At 33.6% G+C, this 24,354-nt stretch overlaps 1 protein-coding gene across 2 annotated transcripts in view; it reads right to left on the reverse strand.

Moving 5' to 3' along the window:
* The window catches only part of LOC137927112 (protein bunched, class 2/F/G isoform-like), a 156,181-nt gene that overhangs the window by 58,266 nt on the left and 73,561 nt on the right, over positions 1-24,354 (reverse strand). The window contains exon 2 of one of the 2 annotated variants that reach the window (XM_068770911.1): positions 23,155-23,289. The exons of the other annotated variant lie outside the window; for it this stretch is intronic. Coding sequence (XP_068627012.1) covers positions 23,155-23,289 — 135 coding nt within the window. The remainder of the gene's footprint in view (positions 1-23,154; positions 23,290-24,354) is intronic. 2 annotated transcript variants of the gene reach the window in all.

Here is a 24,354-nt window from a genome sequence, read left to right on the forward strand (position 1 = left end):
TTACTTTGTTTTTATAGCATTTTGTTTTACAATATCATATGACGTTATTATTTATAACGCCATCGATATTTGAATAGGGTGTAGCACGCACGCACGCACACACACACACAGAGATTCACCCCTTCAAAGCTTTAATAGACAGGTGTGTATACAGGGTGATTGTCTTTAGAATCAGACAAATAGTTAAATTTTGAAATGCATTATATCATGATCTCTACTGTCTACTATATTGCGGAGTTAAGGTATCCTTGTATGAGTTAAATTTTAATTTTTAATACTAATTGTATATTTGTATGTACACACACACACATTTATATATGTAAATAAATTTACATATACATACATTCAATAATAATGGAAAAAAGTCTAATGTTATAATATAATTATTATTAACCGTTGTTACACAATATAATTTACACAGAGCATTTCTTTCTTAAATAAAGTCCACAAACAAACTCATGTACATAATTAAACATTAAAAGCTATAATCATAGTAGGAAAAGCCAACATTGGCGACTTGAGAGCTCTGTGATAAAATAGCATAGAAAATTATAGCCGGCAATGTTGCCAATTGCGATTGGACACCATTAAGAAAAAAACAATCCTTTTAAAAACCGTCTAAACGAATTATATTTATTAAGTTGTCAACTTGACGTATCGAAAATAAGAAAAAAAAACACATGTTCGTTTGGCTACGTTGTTAAAATTGAAGGAGAAAAAACAGAAACAAAAAACTGTGTAATGTAATTACATATGTCGAAGTCGGTCATTACTTTGGAAGTTTCTGGCAAGTCCGTATGCGAACAGCGAAATGTTTTTTTTTTGCAACAATAGTCCGACTGCCTTCGCAAGTAAAATACGCTATATAACATGCACAACTTTATATGCAATGCTTACATAGCACTAATTAAATGCTACGTATAATAGTTTGCTGTGCAGACGAAATTAGATGCTCTATTCGTAACGAAGACGACAGAAATTCTTTAATAAATATTAATCAGCATTAAAGTTTTATTCAAGTAATGAAATCAAAATATTTTAAATTATTTCTCGAATTATTTTGCATTCCATCTCAAAAGTGTGTCAAGAATATCGTCGAAAGTATAAAAAATACTTTGGTAATGTGAATACATTCAATATTTACCTATTTACTCGACTTAGAAATAAGTGAAAAACGAAAAACATTTTAAATACTTAGACAAGCTTGTATACGTGGTTTTAAAAGTAGGATCAAAATAAAAACAGCGATACAGTCAATGTGATAAATTGTCCATAAATATACTTAAATATGCAATGATAACGTTATTAGATAAATCAAACGCTAGGTGAATAATTGGGCCAAAGTAGTTGTATCGATAACTGTATTATCAGGCGATTATATTATGGATCTCGAAAGGTTGTCAGACGATTCGTTTGCAACCGGTTCTCGCGAAATTCTGTACGGATTACCAAAGTATAGAGGTCATGGTATTAGTTTTTGTTGGTGCCTGGTTATGTTGAATGTTTTCGCCAGAGGCCAGTACATTTGATGATACTTTGTTCAAGTTTAAACATAGACCGCCGTTACTGCTTACGGTACAATTGTCTTGTGAGCGAATATTGTTTTCAGATTTTCGTGTTGTTGACTAGTATCGAATTAAAAATAAAGCTGATTTATTTTATTATAAGCATATAACAGGGAGTCATCGGGTACACTAAAGACTGAAAGAAATTTTGTCGTTAAACAAACTAAGAAATGCCTAATTAATTGCAGCTTCCCGAAGGTTAGGCCTTTAGAAAACTGCAACGTCAATGTCAAATTTTATTATAAATTATGTATTAATTATGGTACATAAGCTACGGAACACATCTATTCTGTAAAGCGTGGGCGAGTTACGTTCAGCACGAAAGCACTTGCCAAAGTTTTAAAGTTATTGTAATAAAAGGTCGACTGAACTGACGCTGAAAGAAGTTGGCAAAAACATTAGAATCGACTAGTTTTTTATAGACCTATATTATCTTTCAGCACTTAAACTCCTATGGAGAGGATTATCAAATGGTGACTAGTAAATTAAAATGGTAGAGAACACACCCATGTATAAAGTTTCCGATAGAATTTCAGTTTATGTCTTTAATATTCAAACTGTTCTGTATAATTTAACCACGGTAAAACAAAAATATTTTTAAATTCTTTTGAAGTTTTATATTCTAATTATATACACGTAACTGTGATAATGACAAATCAAGATTACTCTACTCAGTGACGACGGGTCCAACATTTAGAAAAAAAATATTTGGAAAATAATTTTTTCAATCAAATAGTTTGTAGATTGATTGAAAGTGGCTAATACAACGGCGGGCAGTGTTCACGACCCGTGTGAGTTATGCGTTATTTTAAGTAAATCCATAAAAACTTACAACAACAAAGACCACCGCAATGGGGTGCCATCGGAAACCACGCGGTGTTCCGCCCAAACTGAAAATAGTTTGGTCAACTGCTACACATATTTTTTAACTGAGGAATTGAGATTTCAAAAAGTATACCTTAACCATTACAACATGCTTTACACACTTACGTAAATGCTTTAAAGGGGTGAATAGCTGTCAATTAATAATACCCTATCTAAAATCAACAGTGTTAGAAGTAATCAATAACGTTCAGTAAAAAAAGGCGTTTACAATATTCAGATTACAACATATCAATATTTATTATTGTTCACTATCTGTCTCTACATACTTTGTGCAGAAGTTGTCTCCCCTTCCGATAGGAACAATAAATTAATGCCACAATTTTTAGAGTAATCACATCATCCAAGGTGATTGGACATAGATGCCAAAGCTTTAAAGCGGGTGTTGCAGACAGGTAAGCCATACATTCACCCCTTTAAGGCTTTTACATCTATGACCAGTCATCCTGAACAACAACGAAATCTACGATTATAAAAAAAGAAACATCATCCTTTTATGGACACATTCGGATTAATAAAGCAACATCTTTGTCCAAAATTACGTCAACATTATCATCTATTAAGCATTATATAATAAACGTACTGTCCAAAAGGTGTTTTTACGAAAACTGTTGGCTATTACATTGACTTCTTCTCGATAACGTTCTAAAATTTATTTAACAAATTAAAATTCGTTATTCGGCACTATATTCAAATAATATTTATTAGGATTTGCTAAATAAAGGTAATAACTATAATGGATATCTTAGTATGAAGTCGCAAAAGTAGTTTTCCGATCGTATTTATTTCAAATACCTACTGTGACCGCAGCGGGTGTGAGTAATTGTGGTTTTATGATTTATGGAGTGCGGTGTGATTGCTGTCAGAGGACCTATTTAGTATCTAATGCAGCCGACAAACAATTAAAATATCTATATTACAATGCGTTTGGTTCTAGGCAAGTGCCCCTGGAAAATGATTAACACTGTCTCGAACATTCTATATGATGTCATGTCTATGAGGGTCTAATTTAAAGCTACGAGCAACGTGGAAAATTAATATTATTATTTATGCATTATTGCGCTAGCACTACGAAGCTTCCTTAAATAATTGTAGCAGTGCATGATTTATCTAAACTAATGAAATTAGATTACTATTATTATTATATATGTTACGATTATGGTGTATCTCTCCACAGGTATCTTTTTTATTGTTTATGCGCAAAGCATTTAATCTCTGTCTCTCCCAATGTTGAGCGATGGCGAGGTCTACGATGGTACATGCTTGTCTAGGAAACACCTATTCACTCTTTTCTTGAAGGCTCCTAATTTAATATTGGCTGGAAACAAAGGTTGATAGGTTGTTCCACACCTTGGCACTATATGTCTAACAGTAATATTCGCATTTTAGTAAAAACACACTGGTTTGACAATAATTAGAATGCACTAAAATACTTTCAAATTGTATCTGTTCGCTCTAGGCTATTGAAGGAGTTTAACATTTGTAATAAATAAATAATCCTAATAGTCTGGGTGAACAATCTGTCTCGATAATTATTGGCTAATTATATCACTAAACAAAAATTGAAAAAAAAATCCTACTATAGTGTGAACATGGAAGTCATAATAAAGCTCAGGAATGAATTGCTCTAATACTCCACAGGCACCGCAAAAAGGCATATTACTCTATTTGAGTGTATGTTCAAGATAAAGATGTTTGCAAATGATGTGTTCTAATTTTGAGGAAAACATTTATTTGTAATACCGTCAGTTCTTTGTTAGTTCTCAATAGGTGGCGCGTTGCAAGATAATGTACTCTTAATTTTACGCTGACAATTATAGATACTACTTTGTGAGCACAAAATAACCCTCGTAGAGATAAAGGATTTCATTAAAGGGGAGTTCAATCTGATTCTACTTTATATCAAATCTGGCACGTCTGGCAGTTTTCATGACTTGTACAAGTGGTCAATTCAAATGATTACTGACTTAATCCTGAGCGATGAGCATTAGTTATAAAATTATGATTATGACGTAAGCATCATATTTGATCCAATGTAATTGTGAGCTGATACGCTTTTCCACAGACGCAGAATTTTTGAGATTTAGTCATCACATGTGGGTAAGCACAAATTTCGATAGAGCGTCTGTTTGCATCCGCGTGTTGGCGCGTTGTCGTATCTTTGGAACGAGAACGCTAATGGATGTTCTGGCACGATCCGTACCAGCAGTCGTCACACGTAGCTATACTGAGTGAACAAAAACAGTTATATCTGCGTAAGTACTGTTTGTAAATGGATTAACAAAAAAGTCTTTAATGTAAACCGAGCCGAGTTGATATATTTGCTATATCCTCTACAAACAAGTCGTTACTTTCACATATTATGTCGGAATGGCGCTGAATAAAATTTAAATAACGAAACAACAAAGAAAGAAAAGTATAATTGTCGCATTTATGAGACATAAATAAATGAATAAATAATGCAACTCCTATAAAAAACAATGTCAACTGACTAATAATAATATTATTGTGTTAATATTAGTGATAAACAAACCCGAGGTCCTTTCTCATAGACTTTGCAACGTCAACTCCATGGAGTTTCCACACAAGGATTTAGGCTCTGTACCATTTGCGCTTCGCATCACCAAAGGCAAAATAACCACACGTAACTCATCACGTAGGAAATAGGCCGACATCGACCAAGCGGTATGGACTGATATACGAGATTCAGATTTCGTTGCTCTAAAATTTGACGGTTCCTTGCGATGTTCGCCATCGCAGTCGGACAACAATGCCGACGTCAGTCGTTAACCACTAGGCTCACAATAAAACAACTCTTAACTCATCTAATAGTAATAAGAATAATAAAATTAAAATACAGTGTACTATTATCAGTTAGTGCTAAGAAATAAAATGACACATGGACAGTAAATAGAGGTACATATTTTTTTTATTCCTATTATAATCAACCCGTTTCAAGGTCTCCCAGGTAACGGGCGGCAGCGGCCCAACTGTCAGGGGATTACTAGTAGTGATAAAAACGCACACAAAAATGAACCTAGCACGCGTGACTTTCGAGTTTCTTTTGTTGTACGCTAGCCGCCCAGCTACTCCAGACGGCATGTCGCCACCGCGGTGCGAGGGAGACAGACTTATTGTTTACCGCGAGGAACAAGCGAGAGATTGAAACTACGCCGTAGCCGTGCGTGACACAGATTGCGTGAGATTAAAAAATCGACTGTCTTCATCACAGTACTGGTAAGTATCTCACATTTTTACATATTAATTTATATTCACAAATCTGATACGTTATTTAATATATATGATAATTTTATTATATAAAGCAAAAAATTTTGGCCAATAGCCAATTGAAGCAATAATGCCGTTAAAGTGGTAATAGTTATATTTAATGCAAAATTACATTTAACAGATATAGCATGAAGGAAATGTTAGTTGCCAACATCAGAGCCGTTATAGCAAGGGTTCTGGGATACACAATTCTACGTGGTACCACTTCCGTGTATATTACCTTGGGTCATGACCTGGGGAAATGACCTGACGCATAATGATCTAATTATTTAACTATATAGTAATAGCGGTCGTTCACGACAAACTATACCTATTGCGACTGTAAATTACTTTGCGTTGCAAAAAATACTTGTGTCAGTAGCAACATATCAGTACTGACTGGTATTTTTTCACTAAAATATTTCTTTCGTGAATAAGCATAAAAAGTATATCATTTGCGTGTAGTATCTTCATTGTATGCAAGTAGCGCCATCTATGGATGGACCCAGATATTTCCTTAATTACTAACATAAATATTATTGGAAATGTTTTATTTAAAAAGTCAAACACAGTCTGTGTTTCTGTAAAACTAGGTAGATGAAAAAAAATATTGGTAACGCGGCAATAGATGTACCGTTACCAACTAATATGTAATACAATGAGCTGACGAAATATCCATTTAAAACTTGACGCACAATAAAGTCCTTTAAACTCTTTCCGGAACTCAAACATACATATAAGACAGACATAGCGACGACACCGAATGCTAATCAACTTTTTCATTCATGAGACACCAGTTAGAAATACTTCATTAGCAAATTTATATCGGTGAAAGTCGACCAAAAATATCGCAAGTGGACATTTTTGGCAAGTAATATAGTAAAAGATAAAGATGCAAATAAGGCAATTGTTTTCAACTTTTTACGGTCTTTGGTCGTAAAATGTAAATGATGACGATGGAGATGACATCACCGACGGTGGCGTGACTCTACCAGTCGCCATTTTGAAAATAAAGCGCCGTGTGTGACGTAATGAACGCGTACAGGATTGTGCAGACCGGTTAGTGGACGAGTGGGGAGACTCTTGAAGGATAATAACACAATCTCGGTTTATTTAATCATTACTTATTTTCTCAATTTATTATCAACAAAGGAATAAAAATCTAAATTATTAACGTTATAAACTGAGAAGAAAAGTTTTTTGTGAATATACGTGCACAAATTTACATACATATTTTTTTATATACAAAACGAGATTTTTTCACAGCTGTCAATTCAATAGATGAAGTACGCCAATTCCGAAGTATATATATAAAACATATGTATATCGTGATTTTTACGTATTACTTCAAATCAAATTATGATAGTAAACTTAAAAGAACATTATAAACACCAGAGGACTGTGTTTAATGAGTATGTATGTGGGGTGTATGTGTTTGATTCATGATTTCGGTCATATATAGTATAAAGTATAAACTATACAGTTACTTATTATACTGTGTAGTACATAGAAAAATAATCGGATATACAGGAATAAACTTCATTAAATGATAAAATACTATAGGCACACGTGATGCCGAATTGCTCTCTTGCAAATTGATGTGCTTGGTGAAAAAAGTCATGTAGGTTACTTTTTATCTCTGCTGTTTGGTATTTAATTACTTCATTAGATTTAAAGAAGCAGGAAATAATACATTGACAAAAGGGTAGGAGGTTGCTATTTACGAGCAACCTCTAGATAAACAAAAGTAGAATTGAGCATTAATATTACGTTATTTAGGTAATATTAAAATTTATTTAATTAATTTCCAAATTCATAAAATAGCCGATAAAAATATATACTTGCAATAAAAACAATTCTAATATCAAACGGATGAATTGGGGCCAATAACAACACAAACACGGACGCTCGGCAACCGGTTGGAAAGAATGACATCAACCCACGCGATTCGTTTTTAGAGCACTTACAAAATTAAATCTCCACATCTGGAAGTTTTTATATTTTATAAAATAGCATTGGATTTATTTCGACAATATATATGACGGAGAAACGCGACATTACAACGCCGCTAGTCGTCTCGCCAAGAATCCAGGACGCGCTTGGACATAATTTCCAATGAAATCCACAGTAATTGACAATATCTTATATTCAAAATGTATACGAATACATAATACAAATATTATTCTATAGTAGATATTTCCAGGTTCTACGATTCTTATTACTAAGATATATCAACAATACCTTTCTGTCGAAAATACTTTGATTAATGAATAATTTGATAAATCTTATGGTAAGCACACTCATAAAAATCATGTTTACACTATTGAAATATTTTTACTCTAAAAATTATTTTAACTCTAACTAATTAGTACTCTAGACTTATTTCTTTTAACTTCAACATTAATACTAAAATTAGCTGCGAATATCAACAATGCAAACTGATACGTGGCCTGTTTGAAAAAGGTAAATATTTTCAATACGCTTCGCCAAGCGATAAGGTATTAACATATAAGTCATAACATAATTGATCTAATAGTAATATATAAAAAGTAGGCAAAACGAAACCACGTGATATAATGGGCCGTGATCCTAATAAGGGCAAAGTGTGTTATCGTACGTTGCGCAACTAGTTCGCGCCGCGCCACAAACAAAATGGTTAGCGAGTGTCGGTAGCCCTTTTTGTACAGCAAACACACATTTTGAGGTCACTAGGTAACGTTTTAAAGTCCTTGTACCAAAAATTTTTCTCTATGAGGTACTAAGTAATCAATAATGGATTTGTGTTACTTGAATAGGCTACACGATAATAATACGGGTGCGAATTTGAACATATGTGTAATTGTGACGGCCAGAACTGAGCTGATTGTTAAAGTTTTCTTTTCTTTTTTTTTTCTTTACTATTTCTTTGTGAATATATTTTCTATCCAATGGTTGATCATCATAATTATGTCAACCGTGAGACGTCCACTGCTTATAAGATCGTCACGATGAGCGCGGCAGTGTTATGCTGCCCGCTTCCGGCGAGTTCCCGCGACCTTCATGATGCCGGCCGTCTACCTATTGGGGGGCGATCCAGTGGTTATCTTGAAGAAATCGCGTATTCTAATAGGACTACCCACTTTGTACCTTTTTTTTTCCCGAGATACGTTTGTATTTCAAATTACCATGAAACTAAATAAATAAATAAAAGTTTATTCCAGCGTAGTTTTGAGCTTAAAAGTAAATATGTGTCATGGAAACAAAGATTAAAACGAATGACGTCAAAACTGGTTACGAGGTTCATTTAGAAAGTTATCTTGAAGTATTACCGATTGACGTCAGCGTAACACGAGCGAATGTGACCTAAGACCTAGGTCCGGCTGGCACAGCTTTTGTGACAGTGACTGCAGAGTGAATACATTCATTTGTTTATCAGACATGTTCTGTTTGACCTCTAAGTGTTCAGTACGTCACAACGATTCCTAAAAGCTTTTTTTAAACTATGTTTTTGAAATTAGATATTTTAGACTATTTTTCAATAAGATCATATAATTTTTAATTGGTTATATGGCACATGTATCGTTTACAAAGTATTCCAGTATTCATTTCTACAATGGCTAACCGTGCATTTATAAATGTTACTAATTGGTGGTACAAATATCTCCTCTCTCGTCAAGTTTCAGTTACACGATTTTTAAATCATCAAAGTTCGTTAGTAATTCATTGTCTTAAAAAAGCTGTGCAGTTTAGTATTTTCATTGAACCAATTACATTATTTGCGCGTAATTATTCCAAGTCCTTGTGTATGAAATGTAATGTTTTACATAAAGCAAAGTTTGTTACGCTTTATTTTCAATTTAAAATCATGAATTTTAAGCAGTTTCTGTATATTGCCAAACATCGTTATCGGCGCGACGGACTACAGGCGTGGCTGTGTAAACAAACGTAGATAAAAAAATATAGATAAACTGGTTTCACAAAGATGGCTGCCGGGCCGCTAGAGGCGGTTTATCGGATGAGACGTGCGACCTCTTTACCAATTACGCAGGTTATCAGCGAGCTATAGGGACGTATGTAATCAGACTTAAAAACACACGATTCCTTATCATATTTTTGTTATTGTACTTCAATCTTATATTAAATTAATTAAGTAATATTCTCCATCGATTAGATAAGAAGAGGAAACGATTGTCATGTAATATAAACAAGTTCGTGCACAGTTGTTTATATCAAATGACAATCGGGAACTTAGAAAGCGAAGTTGACAACTCTACTCCATTTTTAAGAACTGTTCTAATGAAGGTTATACTCAGAGCTTCACTCTGTTTTGTTATTAAAATGATTTAATTTATAATGCCCATATAGTGAACAGGTTAATTAGTGATTAGTCCTCCAGTAGCTTCTTTTCAGATAAGTGCCTTTCAAATCTTCTAGAAGTAAAGAGCATATTTTCAATCTCTTCAGAAGAATTGTAGAGATGATGAACTGGTGATCTACCGCCAGAAAAAGTAACGATATAATTCAAATGCCACATCCGTAAACAATGCAGGGTGAAAAATAATTAAAAAGTTTCTTTCACAATTTTTGCGACACAGGCTAAGTTTTTTCTGTTTTTATTTTCTTCCCATCATAAGGTACGGATTGATTAGTGAATAAGATACTGGAAGAAACCAAACCTCAAATCAAAACCATTAAATGGGTTTAACTAACGCCATTGTTATTATGCAATTACATACGATCTATTTAGAATATCGCCAACGAAGTATGTGATCTTTCATGATGTACGAGTATGCTGCAGTGATTTAAAAAAGTTTAAATGGGTACCTAAAGTTTATTTTTTCATGTTTCTCGAAATTAATGGCAACAATGACTGGAAAAGAAAACATGAAATTTATCAATACCATTTTTCTGTTTGTTTTATTTTAATAACGTAAACAAATTCTTGAACATGTATTTAAAAAGTTGTTACACGAAAACAATGAAAGCTAACAAACATCAAGAGAAATCATGCTACCCGAACGTTACATAAAATAATAAAGGTTATATTCGCATTGAAGGCACGCGCGTACCTAATTGAATGGCAACAGTCAAAGGGGCATTCGAGGCACGATCTAAGAAACAATAAATGATTCACAACAACGCATAATTACGTTATCGCAACCGAAGATCCATGTTATGATGTCGGCGAGATGTGCAGTATTCAAGCGAGCATTACAATCCCAATTGTCTAGTCTCATTAGCATACGAATAAAACTTTTTGCTATTATAGTATAGAGATAATATAGTACATATTGATGTTTCAGTAAACAAATTGATATTATAGTTTAAAGGTAGAAGTAGTGAATTGTATAAGTAAGAAAATTAGGAGACTTGTGATCAAATAAATATCTTTTATAATCACCTACAATCTGAGTAATAGTGAATCGCATAGTCCCAGACGAAACAAAAAAAATGTTGTGCCAAAACAACATAGTACGACTCGCGTTGACCGTTGGCAGCGCGCCCGCACTTCGCGTAAACATGCTATTTCGGATCTGAAAGTCAATTTGATCGGCTTATTGATATTCCATCGAGCCACTTCCCTCTAACGTGTCAACATGACCAAGATATATGCACAGTATATTGTACTCCACCATCGGACAAGTTTTCATGCACAGCGATAAGAATAGAACACATATGAGTCATTCTTCAGCAAATTTTAGATATGTTCAAAGTGGTGCAAAAATTTTTGCGAAATCTGATGACTAATTGAGCATACAGCCAATATTTGATAAAGTTATCAGCCTCTGTTTATAACTAAACTGTACGCTCACATCATATGCTGATCGCAAAGCAAATATTTAGTTTGGGTTGTGACTAATTCGTTGAACATTAAGTAACCATTGGCTGGGGTGGATGACCGGCTGTTTGTCCACTCGGCGGAGGGCAGGTTCATGTATGTATTTAAAGCGCATTCAAATAAACGTTTACGAATTGAAGCCGGCGCGTGAGGCTGTGTCGACGTGATAACAATTGTGTACGTAGCGTACGACGAATTCGTAACGTCGTCCCGTCGCGACCTTTTGTGTCCGTCACAAAGAATGATGAACAGGTTCTTGATGGATTATTCTAGGACATACCTCATTTTCACTAAACGAGTCGCTCGTTTTGAACACGATGCCTTACCTGAAAAAAGAAATAACATTATAGTACTCATTCAAAATATATTCAAGGACATTTACTTTATTAATAGTCGAATAAACATGCAAACATAGTACTTCATAGATTTAATATAATACTTGTGTGAATTAATTTTAAAATGTTTTGTTTTAAAAAAAATCAAATGTAAACATTTCATAACAAGAAGTAAAACTGTATAAACCATAATGAACATAATTTGTTCTACCCTCGAACTACTTCACCGTGGAAGAACAAAAGAGTTTTGACATATTTACTTTTAAACTTGAAATAATGTTGAATAAATATGACAATATTAAAAATCGAAAGAGGATTTATTATAAAGATGGTAAAAATATAAATATGTTTTTACAAAATCCATCGTTTCAAGTTAAAAAATTAATTTAATGAGTATTTATTGAACCTAATATTTTAGAAAATATGTTCGCTGATTATTGCATTATTATTACCTTAATATTATATGAATGCGGCTTTATATACCTTGTTTATTTATAGGACCAGCAGCTAACTTATACTATTTACACAAAATTTATACACAACAAAATTTTACCAGCGAGCCATTTATACAATATATCGCATTCTTCGTCGTTGTTTCAGTCCATATATCTGAAAAGCAGAGGATGGGCCTGCCTAACGGATATTTATAGGAGGATATACCACAATCGCCACTTTTGGCATGCGGGCTGGCAATCACAGTCTATTATTATGTTACGTACAGGACGCTGCTACCCATCCTCTGGACTTGTTTATGTGAAGTGGAAGTCCAATATAATTAATGCACGAAATGCGAATTAGATAACAGTGTATCCCGGGAATCGACTCCGTAACCTACGATTGTATGCCTGAGTCCTTACCGCTCCAAGAAAAAAAGATTTTGCATTGTAACCGAAAATAATAAATTTATATAAAATATTTCAGCGTGGTCATTTACAGGGTCTCTATACAGGGTGGATGTGATTGAAAATAGATGAAGAAGCTTTGAAGTTTTTATCTGATAAATGAGCCACCGTTTTGAAACTTTTACACCTCTTACAAATCCACCTGTATTATATATAGCACTTAATTTCTATGAAACAAATAATTAGACCCATGTATCCATAGCCATATAACGAGATAACTTATGCAACACAGTGCATGACGCGTCCTCTATCACCAACACGACAGATCACGTTGGGCTTCATGCGCGAAGCGGAGCCCGCTACACAAGCGCTTTAGTCTGTTCTCAATACTCGTACAACGTGCATTATGTTTAATTTATTCCTCGTTATTTCTGTAAACTTATATTGAATTAGGTCTTCAACGCCGTGTAGACAAGGTGAACGCGATGTATAAGTCAGTTAAACGCATTCAAAACAATTCTAAATTTCCCATTAAATCTTCAATCTAACACTCCGCAACCACTTTGAAATCAATAATATTTTGTTAAAATTAATTGCTTTTTCATCACAAAATGAAAGGTTTTTAAAAGCGCATATTTAGTTGAAAATAACCTTAGCTTATAAGAAAACTTTCGTAATGTTTGGTCAAATTACTATATAAATAAAATTTATTTAATTTTAGTACGCGGGACTGCACGTTAATTTCCATATTTTGAATATTTTAGCTAGTCCTAAAAATATTAAATACATATTATTTTTGTACATTACAGAGTTTAAATTAGCTTAGAGGATCACCTCAGCTGTCAGGCATGACCTTATCCTTATTTGAAAGACAGTATCGAACTATACATTTACAGAGATAATTAATTATATTGCTTGCATGGATGAACATTAAGATTAGATTAAAATTAATAAATATGCAGTATAGATTTATATAATTAAAAGGTATTTGTTGTTTTATTTGGCGTTATATATACTCGTCGCTTTTCGCGACTTATAAACGCGTTCGGCCGTGACCACAGGCTTTGAGTTACTTGACAATAGTTAGTATTGAGACGCCGAGACCGTTACAGAAAGTAAGCACCGTGGATTCAATACAAAGCCTCTGACAGAATAACGGTTTTGAACGGGATTTGCGCGTGATAATTTCGCCAATAAAATCAGATGATAAATTTTAAACATAATACAATGAGAAGTGACATTTATTGGTATTCATTATTTAAAATTAAATTAACGCCAATACTATGAATGTCAAAGTACTGCGTAATACTTATTATACATTGATAGGTTATGGTTGTAGAAGCTTTAAAAGAGTACATGCACAGCCCATTTGTCAGCTAAACAGGTTACAGGTATTACATTAGTTTCTAATCGACCTATATAAAGTGCTTACTCTGATATATGTTACTTTAATTTATTTCATCAATTGGAATAGCGCAGACCAATAACTTATTACAGTACAAAGTCTGCTGGGGCAGAATCCTATCTGTTAAAGTTAATTATTGTTTACTAACAATAAAAGCTTGATATTACTTTATTATCATTACTTTATATGTTAATTCTCTTTCATATTTTAATGTAATACATATTAATTGAAAGCAAATGAACTACACATTTACCAGTTTAAGCTTTTACATCTATAACCAATCACCCTCTATAGTAACACTGACATTTATTCGTGTCAGCCTATGGACGCCCACAGTAAGTCATAGACCTCTCCCAAAGATTGCCACGATGATCAGTCTTGATGGCTGTTCACATCCAGCTAATTCCCGCAACATTCATTCCCGTGTCACATTCAATTGCTTTGGTATCTTCACCATATTATATTTTCTATATTTTACAAAGCGCGAGTTACAACATCAAACAATTCTATTGAAAATGACGAGTAAGCAATAACTTATATATAATGGTTAACACATAACGTGTTATTGCCCAATTATGACTAATTGCAGTATTACAACTTTTCGTATGCGTGAGGTCTCGGTGTCAGAGCCGTAGGAGGCCGATGTTTCATTACGTGTGTCGTAGTGTACGTAAATTGCGCGAGTGCGTAGTAGTGCAAGGATATTTGTTGGAGAGGTCAATGTTAACTCATGAGTTCATTTAAAGAGGTGAATAATAAGAATAGAGCATTGTTTCGAGTTCTGACAAATTTGTCAACACAAAAGTTATGTTTTAATAATATTAACGACTCGTATTATCTTATTTTAAAATTTTGTAATGATTCCAACGTTGATGTGTCCATGAAGAAAAGATAAATAGAAATAAGTCACATTTTATTTTCAGGTCCTATTACCTACATTACGTTTTTGATACCAATAGAAATAGATATGTGAAAAGCTCATTTGTCTGCAAAACATTTACCCCTAAAGCAATAAAGTAATCACTTTGATATACTTACATTTTTGGCGACAGGCTAGTAACTTCTAGAAGTACAAAATGTACAGAGACTGATGGTAAATAATAATTAATTATAATACATAGTATACCGAACTTGGAAAACGCTTTTTCTAATACATTATAGTTACCATATTTATTATTTCTGAAAACTTTTTGGTTATTGTGAAGTAATATATGATAATTATTTTGACAGGAATACTATAATTACCAGCAAATGAGCTATACATTCTCCACTTTAAAGCTTTTAAAACTATGACTAATCTTTTTTTACACAAGAAACTGTATGCATTTGCTTGACCGTTTCCATAAGTACGGTATGTGCATTTAAATTATAATTTCTTTATAATTGTATCCGCTTACGTTTCACAAATGAGAGTAAAATTTACTAAAAGAGTGACATATGACTCAATGTTCTTTACAAAATATTACATTGAGCTTATGTTCAAGCCATTGACTTGCCATATCTAAAACGTGTTCAAAAGGTTTTAAAGATATTTATTTCAATGTACCATAACATTAAATGTAGGACAGTAAACACAAGATATATATAATAAAAGTGTATTCTAATAAGTTAGTATTGCTTTCTAGACCCAATAAAATAATCAAGATTTTTTTTTTATTAGATTTTAATTCTGCGGAACTGGCCAATAGTGATTTTATAAATTATTACTTACACCCTGTCATTTAAAGTTTACTATCTATCGTTCGTGTCTTAAAATGTTTGCAGATATTTCTATTAAAGTAATAAAATTTTCAAAATTAATTTTCCATAAATTAGACTACGCAAACAAAAATGATTGCCGTAGCTTTTATTGCAACATACTCAACTTGCTGCCTAATTAGCTATACATTTACCCCTTTAAAACTTTTACTTCGATCACACCGAAATTAATTTTATAGTTTACTTTTTCTATTGCAATACGATAGGCAAAAACAATAATTCGTACCAATATGCCGATACCGAAATTTGTAAACGTTATTTTATGCAATTACATTACCACGTTATTAATTATTTGCGTAATCAATAATTTTTGGATAAAGTATACAATAATTTTGAGAGCTAATGAGCTAAACTTTATCCTTTGAAAATTCTACCGTCTTTACACAATTATTCTGTATATTAATATAGTGTTTTAGTGATGTATGTTATAATCTTATTGTAATCAAGAAAAATTAAAAGGTAAAAACCGGTTAGATCTAGTAATTGCACTAATTATCTTTCACGTGAAAACGTAAGCACTTTACCTAATGACCGATTACGTAAAATATCCAGTTCCTCTTTAAAAGTTGTCTTAGGAGTGCTAACGGGGATTACGACACACTGAACGCCCTACTATCACAACTCAGCCGTGTCACAGACCACAGGTTTTGTCCGGATTTTATAAACACGCTTTTTATTTGCTCAACTTGATGTTGTGAAATTTCTAGAGTTTTCGACTACTTTTATTGGAGTTTTGTTAGACAATTGACAATGTTTGAAGTCTTATAAATACACAGACATAACATAAAACTTTTCCGTTCGTTCTGAACTATAAAATTATTTTATTATGAATGTTTATTTTTACATCAAAGAAGTAAATTCGGCTAGAGTTTATACTTGTACAAGTGCGACAAATTTTACTCAAGTATGTAATAAAAATAAAAAAATAACCGTGAGTACTTAAAAAAATGCATTGAACTCTCCGCACAGCTTAAATGTAAAAATATTTTTCGAGAATGATACTATTTATAGCTGTATATAATTAATTGTATATAAATTTTGCATTTTAAGTGAAGATTTTTATTTATGTTAGTTTGCACTAAAATTGAAAGCGGTTATATTTATTATACCGAAATTAGAAGTGTTCAATACGGCATACGGAAAGAGCTTAAGGTTGCTTTTCTAAAATATGAAAAATGACAAATCTGGAAAAGTATATATTGATCATAATATTGAATAAAACTCTCGTACATTATAACTTGTACTTTCTACCGATCACAAATAGAATACACGTTAAGCAATAACGAGATCATGGCCGTACCATTACACAGTAAAACCAATCAATGCTAAAACGGAAAAACTTAAGTAAATTTAAGAGAATTGTGACAGTAAATCGGCGATAACAGAAATATGACTTACAAATTCTAAGTCAAAACCAGTCTTTAATATTATTTGAGTATTTATTATTACCACAATATAAATTATTGTAAGATTTTACTTTAATAATTATAATGCAATCTAAATGCATATTACGCAAGCGCTTATATTTTTGTCATTAATTTGTCGGATAAGTGTCTTTCACATTTATTGTCTCTATTTGTATTGAATATTAAGTGATTTGAAAATATGGAGTCTGACGTACGAAAGTTGCCTTGGAATCTAAACCTTGGCACTGAACTCGGACAGTGTCCAATCATACTGCACGTATATCACATAGTATTATATTTTTTTATCTTGCAGGATTGTAATAGTTCATTAAAAGATTATTATAGAGATTCCTTTGATACAAATCCAGAAAAATAAATGTTACCTCAAAACTGTCAAATAACTGTTTCTATGCTGTGTGTGTGTATGTTGAGTCTGTGAAGTTTTATACTTTGAAATATGTATTTCATTAAATTTTTATTGTACGTTTTTCTGTCTGCATTATAATCATTAACAGCACATAAGATATTTGAAAATTTTAACGAATTAGTTGCAATTTTCTTCAATGTGTACATGAAAATAATACAGGTCTCGTTTTCGACTTCGTTTAATATAGAATCCATGTTAAATAGCCCCTTCAAAACGGTTTGTTGCTGTATAATATGAAAACTACATTGTCGCTGTGTAACAATGAAAAGTAACCGCATACTCCGCAACGATCTTTCCAGAACATCAGTTTGTAAATACGTTCAAAGCAATGTCAACCGTGTTGCACTTGCGGAAAGCACTTATGTCCCCTGTGGCAATCAACTTCTATATATACGAGAGTCCTTGTACGGTTGGGTGCTTGGAAGAATCCCGAGGATCTCATTACAACCTCTTTGGACAGGTTTCAATGTCACATGAAAAACTTCAACTGTTGTTAAGTGGGAAACTAGCGAAGTATTACAATAGCTGGGAGCAAAAAGGCCTTATAGGAAATTATGAGACCAGATCTCGAAGGCGTGTGATTAGCACTGTTTTGCTTTCTCCATGGTCTATACTTTACGGCGGAGTCGTGATTCAGAATCAGACGTGACTACTGAAATATCACAGCTTATGTCTTACGGTTTTCATTTAAGGGAATACTTACGTTAGCCATACAAGTGGTTTTAGTGGTGGCAGTAAGTTTTTACACACATAAAATAAAAAAAGTTATACGAATGTGAACAGTTTCATGCTATGAAATTACAATATTTAACATCATAATTGAAATAGGCTTGGAAGGTTCGGTAACAAGAGTGTGGCGGTTTTGTTTTCACGCCAACATAATTGATTGACAGGCAGCGTTGTAACATGATAAATCGCGAATAGCGAATCTACTAGGTCGGTACATTGTGGCTTTCGCCGGGCGTCGAACTCGAACCGCCTTTCGTTACTAGGCAAAAATAACGGTCCGTTTTGAAGTAACGAGCAATAGGAATTACCACACTTGAACAAACACTTATTACTGAACGAATGTGTGCTAGATCTCATATCTCTAATTATAAGTTACATTGCACGGGTCAAAAATACTTGAGTTGAATTTCTTAGTTTTAAATTCAATGTGTTTATTCGAGTAGGCATTTACACGCACACTTGAATCGTCGATTGTTTTGACAATATAAGTTGTAAATTATCACCGGCTCTGAATGCTGACCTGCCGAGAAGAGGCGGCCATAGTCGTGAGTTTTGCTCTTAAAAAAAATTGAACAATATTTAAATGTATACGTTAAGGAATCGATCATCTAAATGAGACAACAAGCCATGTTCCACACATTACGATCAATTAAAAACTGTGAATGTTATTACATGTATTTAAATAGTAGTCAACTAATTATAAATAAACGGTATGATATAATACAAAAATAATAAAGCAATTTTAAACCGTTATAATAGTTTCTCGTTATACATATATACATATTTAAATATGCACATACATATACACATATAAAAGGTCCGCGTCGTATCATATTTACAAACTTTTGATATGTAATTAATCTTGCTCAGAGATTACAATAAAAAATAAAAATCAAAGATTAGCACCTAGATCGTTTTCAAAGAGTACGCGGATTTAGCAACAACGCTTATATGCGTATTACTAGACGATACATAGTGTTGGTGTGTATGTTGTCCAAACATTGAAAAGCCCGAAGTATCGCATTATGCATGTCGGTATTGTTTTTATTCAAAGTGACATCCTCCACAGCCCCTCGTCGCCGGCGTGTTTTCTATAGCACGAAGATATATCCACGCATCCAACTTCCGCAGCGAGTGTGGGGTAACAAGTGGAGCGTGCAAACTGGGGTTGGGCCGCACATGTGTTGCCCACAAAAGCTCACTTTGCACACAGTGTCACCTGTTAAGTTACCCGCATTAACATGGCTTTGCGAGTTTTACGCGGCTTTTGTCATGTAGATAAAATATTTTTATATTAATATACATGTGATAATACACATTTTTATTGTTGCGCAGTTAAACCAAAATAACAACATACTGCCAAAATTCCGCGAACTTGGACAAAAAAATCTAAACATCATTCTTTACAACATGTACTCATGTCTGCAATTAAACATTAAAAATCATTACTCTGCTGTACGTCAAAGTAAAAAACGCCAGAGCGTCGCCCACGCTGCAGCTTACCCTTGGAGTGACATCTAGCGGGTTCAAGCAACAACCCGTCGCAAAAAACTTAAACATCATTTGAGAGCCACACATTCTATTTTTGGAAGATGATGTATGTAGGCTATGCGGTTTAAATGAATTTCAATTGCGAACCAATTTGTGGAAGGTTTAGGTATGATTAAAGATTAAAGAGATGTAAAACACGAATAAGTGATGCCAGTGAATTGTAGTGGCATAAGTTCGATACTCATAAAATATATATTACCTTAACTTTTTAATAAAAATATAGATAGTGATCGCAAGTTCGTATATCACGTGGTTACCAGTAATGTATCCATTAACGCAAATTAATGTTCTTTCACAGATCTCTTATCTGTACATTTTTCACACCAAGGTAGTTGTTTGATTGCTATTTAATTTTTAATATTAACGAAAGTAATTTTAGCAATTTTAATTTAAACTTTATTAAATTTTGGCAGACAAGGACGACACTATTAACAATATGACGGGTCACTGTAAGCAGCAAATTTATGTTAAGGTTAAGACACTCGAGTTATTTTTAGCGAGATTGGTGTTTTTTTTCTGCTCATTGAATTTCAATGTTTTGTGTTCATTAACTGTAAGTTATTTTTTCGAGCTTCAGGCTCAGAAACATTTATTTTTGCTACCGTAAAAGTGAACGGCGGTAATCTGTAAAACCAATTAGAATAAATAAAAAATTATTAAATGTTAACAACTTCATTATAAAATTTTTATTTCGTTATCAAATAATTATAGTCTATTTTATGTATGTATATGATATACTTATATTAGGACACTGCTCTTTTTTAAATATATACATATACAAAATGTGCACTTGTTAACAAAAACGACAATGATAATGTATGTTTGTGTTTTTGTCTTATATTTACTCAAATTATTTTTCTCAAAGGTAATTCAATATCATTACAAGATTTAGTTTTTAACTAAGAATTTACTTTTATTATTCAAAACAATTTATTAGCACTGTATATAATGGCTTATATCTTGACGAGCGACGCTAACGAGTGAAATTTAATTCCACAATAAAATATATGCTGCCGTTTTATATATTTTTTTTCAACTTTGTTAATGCTGCAGTTAAGAAGAGTGAACAGCGAACGTTAAGCTATCTCTTACATTTGAATGCATAATTACGTGTGTCCGTGACAAGGGGACTTTGTTTTCGCTGCCAATGCACCGGGGGGTCTTGTTTCCTTTCGTCACCTATAGAATAATTGAATACATAACTGTCAGAGCAAACCTTAACTACCAACAGACTAATCTTAATATTAAATCCAGATAAAAATAAATAGTTTTTGTTTCGTAAAATCAATTTTGATTCTACTTACGAATGCGCACGTATGATTCTATACAAACATACTGTCAAGTCACTTGTTCAGCTGTGTTAGGCGAAAAAACTTAATCTTAATTAAGAGTAATCCAATAATAAATATATAGTTTTTTCTTTACACCAAACCGTGACGGATTAAGAAGGGCATTCTTTTGATGGTGAGTGATTTAGCGCCAGTGATGGTATATTACCAGACATTTGATTAGGCGCGTATTTTAAGTTGATTGCGTTTAAAAAAAAAATTAAAATGCTCAACGAATTCAGACGTGTTATTAGATGTCATATGCTTACTAAATATACAACTACAGCACCCTCAAAGTGAAATAAGACAGGAGGATCCGAGTAGTGGGACATCGATTCCTTTGAGGAGACCGTAAGTGAAATTCTGATTTGTGATCTATGCAATGCTTAACGAAGCATTACGCGCCTTATTAATCTTAAAAACAATTATATCTTGTCTGATCCAGCGTTTTTGAGATCTAATAAATTATTTTATGATGGCCAAAACTAGGAGATTCATATTTGTATATAACAAAAATTTTGAACCGCGTAGAATGCAAATGGTATGCCAATTGTTGCAAAGAAGGTAAAAACGTATGTGAGATTTATGAAAAATGTGTTGCGTATTGAGGATGTTTGGCGCATCTGCTTCATGTCTATAACGAAGCAAAAGAGCACATTGACCTTGAATTAGCTTTCGAGATTCAAGTGTAGCGCCGTCGACCGGCCGTCGAGTGATTAGAGCATTTTTGGAGTATAGTCCTAATGACGCAATTACACGTAGATCGTGGGTGGCAAGTATTCCTGGCTAAAGCTAATTTAGTATTTTTTTAAAATAATGACTTTTATGCAGTGATTTGTAAATAGTTCTTGCTACGGAGAATAAAATATTAATAACCACGATGCGATTCAAAAATTTTCTGCATGCCGGGTCGCTTGCTTCAACTAGCTTTATAATGGTAGAGGTAATTTTAATATTTATTAAACGACAGCAACAGCTTCAAGACATGATCATAACATTTTCATTTAATATTTTTATTTAATATTCAATATTATGAAATTAAAACCTCGATGTTAATACAATTTTTAAGCCTTATCCGAGGCTATCAGAAGATACTATCATTTCTAAATGATAATAGGTGTAGGTAACAGGTTTAGTAGGCTCCAGCTAAACACAAAGGAAGAACTGCCAGCCATTCGCCCGCCAATCCACGGCGACGCGCGACATTGACATTGGCCGGTTCTACAATGTTAATTAAACTTAATTCCCGCGTTGAATTATTTATAAACTCCTTTGCGATCTTCCGCTGCAGTTGGTTGCAAGTAGCCGGGCTGGATTTTATCTCGTACTTGCGCTGCACTATGACTAACAAATAAATCTGTACAAAATAACGGACAATACAACAATGCGGACAAATACTACATCCGAATTACCGAAAATAAAAAGGCAGAAAAAACAAATACCTAAATCAAGAATACAGAACATTGAACGATAATTTCATGCACCTATATGATTACGAATATTGTTCAGAAAAATAAATAACAACCAAAACCTCTAGTAAACAAATCAAGAAACACCAACACCATGACATAATCGTGTGCAACTAACAAACGGTACGCTAGCTTTGTATAACATTCAATATAATTATGCGAATTTTGTTACGATACGTAAAACCAAAACGGGAAGAGTGTAAAAGTTAAAGTAATCGTTGAGTATCATCAACTTACTAAGGAGCTATGTTAACGCACTGCGTATCATAACAAAACAATTAAAATTAATTTGAAATGTTAAGTAAAGCGAGCGTTCGTCGTAGAACGAAAACAACCATAGACAGAAGCCAAAACGTTCCTAGCGCTTTCTACCTGGAGTGCTGTTGCCTCTCAGAGGGCGGCGGAGAGGGCGCGCGGGAGGAGGTTGCAGTGTGTTCGCGTGCATCCGTTGCCGAAGAAGGGCTGCCCGAGCTGCTGCTGCCGAGCGCCAACGCCAACCCGCTGATGCTGAAGACACACCACCATGTCACCACAGCCCTAGCGTCGAGCTCCAATCGATTACCATGACCTAGCTGCTCCAATATACACACTCAAACACACACAATAGTTCTAAGTTCACTACGAATTGAAACTATGTAAATATATCTCTAGTGATCTTGGAGCAGATAAGTTCAAATGATACTAGAATAAATACGCTACTGTACAGTCAGTGTGTCTAGAACCAGTGAACACGTCGATCTTTTATATTCTACTTCAACATAAATGGACACGATGTAAGTTTGATAACCTATCTCGCATATTGAAGAGACTTGTGGTTAATTCAATTAGAGAGAGCTAAACACAGCCGAGCGAAGCAGAACATTCTCAGCGGGGTGAAGTGATACAGAAGCGGTGGTGTTCAGTTAGTGACAAGGCAACGAAAGTGTCAGTTATATTGAGGTCATCACAAGCAAGCATATATATTGTTTTAGTATAAGACCTATCATGCACGGACGTACGCAGAAATTTATCATATGTTTATTTAAGTCGTCGTTGTTCTTTGCAGTCCAAGATTGAACCCATTAAATAAGTGTAGCGGTGCTGAATTGTTTCACAGGAACAATAAGCAGAAAAATAACGCTGTCGTATATAACTCGCGCGTTCAAGTGGTTCAGCGTGAAGATAACATTGAGCATTCAACCGTCAATCAAAAAGACGAGAAGATTGAAGTGCTACACGGAAACTGGTGGGGAATCAGACGACTTAAAGTGGGGAAAACTAGCAATTACAGTGGATCAAGTCAATGTACGAGAAATACTCCGGCGCGGAACGTAGCGAGCATGTGAATGAATCGCGTCGGTGCGACGACCATTGCCCAGCCCAGTTTACAAATCATTCCCTCTTTTCTGTTTATCAATGTATTTTCGGTTTCCATATGTTTTGATATATCTAAAACTATCTTCTTTATTAAAATAAAAAATTTAAATGTTAGTGTTTACGACAGTTTTTAAATTAAGAAACAAACAGTAGCTGTGCAGTTTATTTCAAATTGTGTTATGAGTAAGATTAATGATGTCTTTAACGAAAATTAAA

The sequence above is a fragment of the Battus philenor genome, unplaced genomic scaffold, assembly GCF_028537555.1.
Source record: "Battus philenor isolate CCGP_79_NKW_IND1 unplaced genomic scaffold, ilBatPhil1.0.hap1 SCAF_3, whole genome shotgun sequence".
Classification (NCBI taxonomy): domain Eukaryota; kingdom Metazoa; phylum Arthropoda; class Insecta; order Lepidoptera; family Papilionidae; genus Battus; species Battus philenor.